Source organism: Bidens hawaiensis, unplaced genomic scaffold (assembly GCF_021521415.1).
Source record: "Bidens hawaiensis isolate Kalapana, Puna unplaced genomic scaffold, B.hawaiensis_p1.1 tig00024643_1, whole genome shotgun sequence".
NCBI lineage: Eukaryota > Viridiplantae > Streptophyta > Magnoliopsida > Asterales > Asteraceae > Bidens > Bidens hawaiensis.
In genome coordinates, this window is record NW_027493900.1 from 185552 (window position 1) to 194071 (window position 8520).

The following is an 8520-nucleotide window of genomic DNA, read 5'->3' on the forward strand; positions in this document are numbered from 1 at the left end:
AATAAACTAAAGGTTTATGAATATTACTTTTTTTAACTAAAGGTTTTAAAGTAAAGAATAAATAATCGAGGGGGCGATTATAAAACAAGACTAAAGGTCTTAAGCCGGATTGTATATCCGACTAACAAAAAGTTATACTCGTACTATAGGTGCGAGATAGCAAGGGAAAGACCCACAGACGGTGTTTGAAGCCGATCCCAATTGAAAAGGTGAATACGCCCCACTTTTACAAACTTGTTTTTAAACGAGTCAACTTGTTATATGAAAAACTTTACATGAGACTAAGTGTCTCTAAAAACATTATAAATAAGAGTAAAAGCCTAGCCCTCATGCTGTAGTATACGTTTGTCTGGATCCTTACATATGTGGTAAAATGCGGTGGGCACATCGCACCACGCTTGGTCACGACCTCCAGCCACGATGGGCCGGACCTAAGTACGTTCGAGTGAGACTGACCATGTGTATATTTATGGTGCCTAAGTATGTCGAAACGCTGCAGTGTTTTGCTGAGGTGACCTAGTGTAGAGACTCGAGTTTATAATGATATTGTTTTAACTTGATTATTCCTAAGCCAAGATGGGCCAAGACTTACGTGGTCTTGATGGGTGATTAAAGAAAAGAAAATATTTTTGCGTCAGCATATTCACCCGCATTTGTTGCTAACGTATTTTCTTAACATTTTGCAGGTAATCAGGAATAGCGCTTGCGAAGGCAAAGAAGCTCAAGAATCCGATGGCTTGGATATTTTTGTTTAAATATTGAATATGATGGTTTTGTAAAACTTATAAACAAGAAAACGTAAATGGAACTTTCGTTCCATCTTTTGTATTGTAAATATTTATAACTTAACTTCACATGTTTTATAAAGTCTTGCGCTAATAAACCGTAACTCTGATTTATTTACAAATGTGATACCAACTGTTGATCACACTCCTAGGCCTAAGATGAGGTTGTGACTGCATGGGCCATATATATATAAACCCGAAGTACCCACTCATTTTGAATAATACAACTTATATATATAAATAAGGAAAATACTTATATATGCCCATTTTACCATTGAAACTCAAGATTTTATCGCTTTGACTACTTTATTCCTTATATGTTGATCACAATTTTGTCAATGCGTCGGTTTGGATACCAAAAAGGCATCGATTTGACATTTTGGTAGCTCCGTTGTCTTTTACAACACCGATCGTCGTTTTAACCAATACCATCGGTCCGTCCATTTTGGATGCCCAAAAATCGCGCAATTTTAATTTTGAAGCTCCCTCGACCGCTAGTTCTCTTGGTGAAATCAATCGAAAGCACTGTGAAAAAATGGGGGTAGTTTAGACACGTGGCATCATTTAATTTGGTAAGAAACCTGACGTTTGTTTGTGTGATAATGTCAGATCCTTTGAAGTAGTCAAAAGGGAATAAATATTGTTGACATTGAATTGTAAAATGGATTACTTACTATTCTTCTTCTTCTTCTTCTTCTTCTTCTTCATCTTGATATATAGCTTTTGGTTGTGTTTAAGAAAGGAAGAGGAAGTTACAAAGAAACGAGTAAATTCCAATAAATAATAATAGCTTACCCGCATTCATAAGACACATCCATTCACAATTCGCCAAGTATCTTTGATTTTCAACTCTATACACCAGGATGAATCCCGAATAGTATGTTCTTCTCCTTAACTCAATACACACGCATACTCCAATTCTCAAGTTTTTCATCTGTGCTTCTTTCATCCCTTATTGTCTTTGGTTACTCTTAACCGATGATGCTTTAGGGTTCGATCTGTTGATTTCATGATCTAGCTTTATTAATTCAATTCCTATTATTAGATTAAACTCTTGATCTACGTAACGCTGATTTGAAAATTATTACTATTACTGGAGTTGAATTAGGTTTTGTACTGGTGTTTATGTGAAGTCATCATAGTTTTTGTTTGAAATTATTATAGGTTTGAAACTCAAAGCTTTCCCTATCGAATTGACCTAATGGATGATGGTGTCTGGTTGATTTTAAGAAACTTTCACTTTCATTTATAAGTGCTTTCCATGTATTTGTTTCAAAGATGTTAATTCTAACCTGAACACATTTAAAATTATGTGGCGCAAACATAACAAGTGCAACCCGTTTATCGGTCAAACGGCTTGGTGGTGGTAAATTATATATTTTTATTCTAGTTTTAAGCGGGGGTTCAACTTGTTTAATTTTAGTACAACCCGAAGATGATCTGTTTATTAAACGGGTACAAGTCATTGCAAGCATGGCTTTTTTATTAAATATTTTAGTCTGGCAAACCAAATACCTGATTATTTTCGTGTTGGACTCGTGTATTGTTGATACCGAATTCACGGTTATAATCAAATGGCCAAAACATATGATTTATTCGTAGGCTTGGAACCGAATTGTTCCGGCTGTATCAAGCCTCAACTCGATTACAATCTTTTATCAAAATCAAAGTCTACCTAAACAATAACCAAGATCCCAATACATAGATATCTTACAACTCAACAAGGAAACCATAATATTAGGAAACAGTATATTCAAATAATTAAAACAATAACAATAAAATCAGTCGGGGCGGATTATCGTGTTGGATGCTATGTTCCTGCAGCAATTGTCACCCTTAAGTTATATTACTATCATAACAATAAACATTAACTTTATATATTCTGATTCGTTGTGTTAGTTTTTGGTTTATCGAAATTAATAGTTTCTTCGCACTTGTAGCGATTATCTGTTCAAGCTGTTACTCATTGGAGACTCGGGAGTTGGAAAATCATGTCTCTTACTGCGTTTTGCTGTAAGTTCTTTTATTTATTTTATCGTCTGTACGGTCTTTTTACAGAAAATTATAAGACGAGACAATCAGTTTCTTATTATTACCATAAAAATAGTCTTGCCTGCATGCTTGTCATATCATTGTTTTACTCTTTTTTTACTGCAGGATGATTCATACTTGGAAAGTTACATTAGCACCATCGGGGTTGACTTTGTAAGCAATCTTTAATCAAGCTTCTAGTTTGACTTTAACCTGATTACTATTTGAAAGAATCATTATATTTATAACTTCTCATATCTATTTTGTAGAAAATTCGCACAGTGGAACAAGATGGCAAAACAATTAAGCTTCAAATTGTATGTTTTTAACTCTAAATCTTCGTAGAAAATTCTACGTCATTCTTGTTGTATATTGCATTATTATTGAAAATTTTTATAGGTCTTGCTAACCGTTCTTGTGCATGCAGTGGGATACAGCTGGACAAGAACGATTCAGAACTATCACTAGCAGTTACTATCGTGGAGCTCATGGCATTATTGTAAATAATTCATCCTCATTCTTTTTCATCATTGTTGTATGAAGATCAGGGGTCATGGGAATTAATATTGCTTTTGTGCAGGTTGTTTATGATGTGACAGATCAGGAGAGTTTCAACAATGTGAAACAATGGTTGAGCGAAATCGACCGCTATGCTAGTGAGAATGTTAACAAGCTTCTTGTTGGAAACAAATGTGATCTAACATCTCAGAAAGTTGTTTCTTATGAAACAGGAAAGGTAATATTGCAAATAAATTAATAATGATCATAACCAATAAGCTAGATTAAAAAAATCATGACTTTGTTTGGTACTTTCTTTCTCCTTAAATGGCCCTTTGTACCCGAGCTTATTTTTAGGGTTGTGCATGGGTCAGTTTGAGCCGTTTTTGGTATCTGAAAACCGTTTGGTTTCAGTTTTTGGTTTTTTTCAGTTATACCAATATAATGAATTTGTGCCTTAAACTTTGTTCCCAGAATCTTTTTTGTTAGTTAATAATTAAGTGATTATCATAAATTCTGGCTAACATATTCATCTGTAACACTATTTGTCAAATTCTTATAAGTTACTTAAAGTTCAAAATTAACAACGAAAATCCATAAATTGTGTTCGAATCGTTTTTTTTTTTTCAGTTTTAATTACATGCAAAACTGAAAATGAACCGAAGGTTCAGTTTTTATGAAAATGTAAAATCAACCCGATGTTTTTGTATGGGTTCTGTGATTTCAGTTATAAAACGGTTTTTCAATTTCATGCACACCCTTGTTATTTTGGTCGGAACCTGCTTTGACCCGAACCAAACTGAACTTTTTTGACTTCCCGAACCCTTATGACTCCAGCTCGTTTCGGTGTGCAGGCATTTGCTGATGAGATTGGGATTCCATTTCTAGAAACAAGTGCCAAGAATTCCACCAATGTTGAAGAGGCATTTATGGCTATGACTGCTGAAATCAAAAACAGGTAATTATCGATTATTAATAATCATTTAAGGAAAGATGCTCTTAAAATAAGATGTTATGATAACTAATTTGTTGTATAATCCAGGATGGCAAGCCAGCCTGCAATGAACAATGCTAGGCCGCCAACTGTTGAAATCCGAGGCCAACCGGTCAACCAAAAGTCGGGCTGTTGCTCAACTTGAAGAGGGTAAGCATGTGGGTGGTCAATGTGTGTTAAGATATGGAGTTTAGTTATCATACTTATTGATGTGAAGAAGCCATTTCATTGATCACCAAACTTTTGTCATTCTTTTCTATGAATTCAGTGAACCTTTTGTACAAAGTAGGATAAAAGATTGTTGAAACTTAAATGTGTATCATGTTATACTGCTTTGCAATTTGTACCCCTTACATTTTAATTGTGTTTACAGTATCATCTCTGTTTGATGCAATTTACATTTTGGTGACATTCCAAGATTAATATTTTATGAGGAATTAGGTAGACTTGAAATTGAATTGTATTTTGTTATGTAGACAAAGTATAGTGAATATATAGGTTAACTGAATTATAATCAACATCAAAAGTAGGTATAAAGATATATAATTTTTCTTGGTTTACCTAAAATAAAATTGAATCTTATCCCTAACAAAAAGATGTCACATTACTATCTTCCCATAAGCCTGTAGTACTCTTGTGGTGGTTCCTCATTTAAATTGAGTATGCCTGCTAGAGGAAACAGTTTATCAAACATCATAAATCTATATTTGATGATACGTACACATTCGTGTGACAAATATACACTGTGCATATACTAGGATGAGGTTCATTACAAGACACAAAATTATTACGAGAATAAAAAGAAAAACTGAAATCGCTTAGTAATACTAATATTGGTGTATAAGAGTTTAGCTACACATTTGTAGATTCTATAGATAGCTATAATTTGTTTACGCGTTTATTTGGTTTTTGAATTTCATCATAGATGAACAAAAATGCATTTCAACAAATTTTTTAATGGTTTAAAATTGAAAAAATGAACGATTTATTTTGTTTTTTTGGTTCTCAGAAGAAAATATGTGTATCCTTAAGATAGTAAGGTATTAAGATAACCTGATATAGTCTTCTGCATTCTTAAACAATCATGAAACATAAGCGTGTTCAATTTCATGATTTCTTGCTTTATGTCCTCCTTGAGAAGATTAAAACCATATTTCTCCTTCCAAACCGGAACTGTTTCTGATGATGAAGGGATAACTATGGTTCCAACTCCAAAATCTTGAAGATCCTGCAGATATGTTTCATATAACATAACTAAATTATCATATATCTGGTTATCGATATCAAGAAACAAGAAAAGGTTCTTGCGATTTTGAACGGAAACTTACAGATTCAATTTCATGCAACAATTTGCCACACATTCCTTTGTTTCTATGTGGTTCAGCGGTTGCTATAAATGGTATCTCTGCTAGGTTAGTCCCATGTACCCTAAACACATATCAAAACATGTCAACGTTTTTATAACCGAACCAGTCGTCAAACAACCCAATTTACTGGTCTGCAGATAAGACCATTTCAAAAAATGAAGTCAGAATAGTTAAAGACCATTTCAAAAAATGAAGTCAGAATAGTTAAAAATAAGAAGACTAGAGTAGAAAATGAATCGCATAAAAAATTGAAAACCCGCCCCCCCCCCCCCCCCCCCGGCGTCCATTTGATTGGTTCAACCTAGGGTGAGCTTAAACTGGTTAACTGAACCAAAACCACAAAAACTAACAAAACTGAAACTGGAATAGAACCGGCCCAAACTAATAACTGCCGGTTCACTTTTGTTTTCCTTGAAAACCGTAAGTTACGTTTCGCTTGGTTATACCTCGCTCTAACACCAACCCGAATTAAATTACAAAAACGAACCACAGTACCACACCAAACTTTTTTAAATGTCTATTATTGGATTAATTGTTCAAATACATTATTTTAGGTCAAAAGTTTCATGCTAAAATTTATTAATAGATGGTCAACAATATTTTAGACCAAAAGCTTTAGGCCAAACTTAATATCTTTGGGCACTTTTACCAAGCCCAAACATTTCAAGCCCAAATATAAATTCGCAAACTGACCATAATTAAACCAAAAACATATAAAAAAGCAAAAACTTTCTAAAACCGAAAAACCGGAACTTTGGTTTTAGTTCGATATAAGCACAAAACTGACCTATAACTGACCAGGTTATACTCAACTTAATAGGTTTATATAACAAGTTCATGTTCCAGTCCAACTATAAAGTAACGGTAAACTATACCTAATTGATGCCACCGCAATAATTTCATCACCCTTTTCAAGTATGCCAGTAAAAAAGCCACGAAAGTTAATCCGTTGGTAATGTGACCTACATAAGTGATCACCAACATTATAATCAAGTCATGAAAATTGGTTACAAATTTGGTTTTTGATCACCACATACCCACATTTCGAATCATATCGATCCTAGTGTGTCGATCTTTTATCAGCTCGAAACATGCGGTCAGTATTCTAAATGCAACCGCAAGCTTGCTGTAGCACTCGAGTTTTTTGGATGCTTGAACTTCATAAGAACCATATTCTTGGTCAAATCTATGTAGCAAAGTCCATGATAACCCGCCTTCTAGCTCCCGTTTCACTCCGATTTTATTTTCCAACTTTTCGTGAACCTTTCGACATCTTTTATCACAAAATGCTCGTGGAAAATGATTGATGTCAATCTTTAAAGACTCGTTTGAGCACTTTACGTGGTCTGTTTTCATGAAAACAAATTAGTATTATTCGTTGAATAAATATATCATGAAGGTATGTTCAATACAAAACCAATTTAAATAACTAGAAACTACAAGAATCGCATAAATATTTGTAGCTATGTCTTTGCACGGTTCTTGTAGCTATTGGTTATGAATTGAACGCACCCCGACCTGATAGCACATATATTAAACGTTTATAATGAAAATGAAAATAGTGTAATAGCATACATTGTTTTCCACATAAAGAGCAAGTGAGACAAGAAGAATCCCTTTTGGTAATAGGCATTCCACATAAAGAGCAAGCACAATAAGCACAATAATATGGCTCATCAGGTACCACCTACAATATTAGGATATTCAAATGTTAATAATTATATATAAAGAACAAAATTAATACAATTTATTTACCTACATGTCTAGGCATTTTACATGAAATGTTGAACTACATTGTTCACAACAAATCAAATTCCCTCCATCTGCACATAGTATACAAACATCATCGTAAACATCGTCATCATCATCAAATCCTTTGGTGATATGTTTGACCGTATGGTGTTTGGGCTCATTCTGATTTAGCAAGGCTAGTTGCATGTATTGTGAAAGGGGAGTGACACAATTGTTGTCTAAAATTCCATAAACTCCAATCGCATCATATGGATTGTCACAAACATTGCCACCCGAGTGCATTTGGAAATCACGAATGGTGAATATGTTTTTACAACAAGCACATAAAATCCCATTTTGCTCTAGTGTACCTTTCTTTATACTGGTAAGACTGGTTGGACCGATATAGTAAATAGTTGCACTTTCTGGGATGTTTTGAGAATCGATGAGCCATGATAGAATAGTGCCACTTTGTTGCCTTTCATTTGTGTCACGGGTCTCAAGCCTCGTGGTTCTAAGGGTACTAATTTTTTGTGACTTTGGTGAACTCGTTCCTCCATTTCTCCTTTCGAAATGAACATCGACTTTTGGTTTTCTATTCGGTGATCCTCTTCTTATATCCCCTTTCTTGCTCGGATTTGTATTCATAGGCCTCAACGCCCTTGTTCTATACCCTTTTTGCATGAAGAAAGTCGATTATAGTTGTCCTTTGTGATCACAAAAACAAAATTTTGATTGCTTGACAATGTACAAATGATTCATTGCTTGATAGAAGTTAGATATAGAAAATGGTTTGTAAAAAATTATATGTCATGTGTATAAATGAGCAATATGACAAATGATTGATAAGGTATGCCCAATAATCTATTTAAAGAGAAAAGGGAAATAGTTGATTTGTGGTTACCATGTTTCCTATTAGAGGTATTTGTATTTCATTGTTAATACCTCCCATTGATGGAAATCATGTATAATTCTCTTTGAAATCACATTCGATAAAAACGCAAGTGTTATAACAGAAAATATACTCTTTAAAGTGTTGAATTAAACACAATCGTGAGGTCATTTATTTTCTCCATGAGAGGTGGTGTTGAGTTTGATTTTGTTAAAGAGTTAT

At 34.0% G+C, this 8520-nt stretch overlaps 2 protein-coding genes across 2 annotated transcripts; one reads left to right on the plus strand and one right to left on the minus strand.

Moving 5' to 3' along the window:
- Positions 1-1636: 1636 nt before the first annotated feature.
- Positions 1637-4683, plus strand: LOC143569742 (ras-related protein RABD2c-like). The gene is made up of 8 exons (XM_077055580.1): positions 1637-1662; positions 2726-2798; positions 2943-2990; positions 3086-3133; positions 3244-3315; positions 3397-3552; positions 4169-4272; positions 4357-4683. The coding sequence occupies exons 1-8, from the start codon at positions 1649-1651 to the stop codon at positions 4451-4453; spliced, it is 612 nt and encodes a 203-aa protein (XP_076911695.1). The 5' UTR covers positions 1637-1648; the 3' UTR covers positions 4454-4683.
- A 652-nt stretch (positions 4684-5335) lies between these two features.
- Positions 5336-8090, minus strand: LOC143569752 (increased DNA methylation 1-like). Its single transcript, XM_077055585.1, has 6 exons — positions 7452-8090; positions 7251-7362; positions 6706-7021; positions 6551-6637; positions 5637-5736; positions 5336-5536 (listed from the first exon to the last, which is right to left on the minus strand). The coding sequence occupies exons 1-6, from the start codon at positions 8088-8090 to the stop codon at positions 5336-5338; spliced, it is 1455 nt and encodes a 484-aa protein (XP_076911700.1).
- Positions 8091-8520: the final 430 nt, after the last annotated feature.

What these genes read in the sequence shown, in the direction of transcription:
- LOC143569742 (XM_077055580.1), top strand. An exon ending in GCACCATCGGGGTTGACTTT is followed by an intron (nt 2,991 to 3,085) that starts GTAAGCAATCTT and finishes TCTATTTTGTAG; the next exon opens with AAAATTCGCACAGTGGAACA. An exon ending in ACTGCTGAAATCAAAAACAG is followed by an intron (nt 4,273 to 4,356) that starts GTAATTATCGAT and finishes TGTATAATCCAG; the next exon opens with GATGGCAAGCCAGCCTGCAA.
- LOC143569752 (XM_077055585.1), bottom strand. Translation starts at nt 8,090, where the DNA reads ATGCAAAAAGGGTATAGAACAAGGGCGTTGAGGCCTATGAATACAAAT. An exon ending in CTCTTTATGTGGAAAACAAT is followed by an intron (nt 7,022 to 7,250) that starts GTATGCTATTAC and finishes TCATGAAAACAG; the next exon opens with ACCACGTAAAGTGCTCAAAC. An exon ending in ATTGCGGTGGCATCAATTAG is followed by an intron (nt 5,737 to 6,550) that starts GTATAGTTTACC and finishes ATATGTGTTTAG; the next exon opens with GGTACATGGGACTAACCTAG.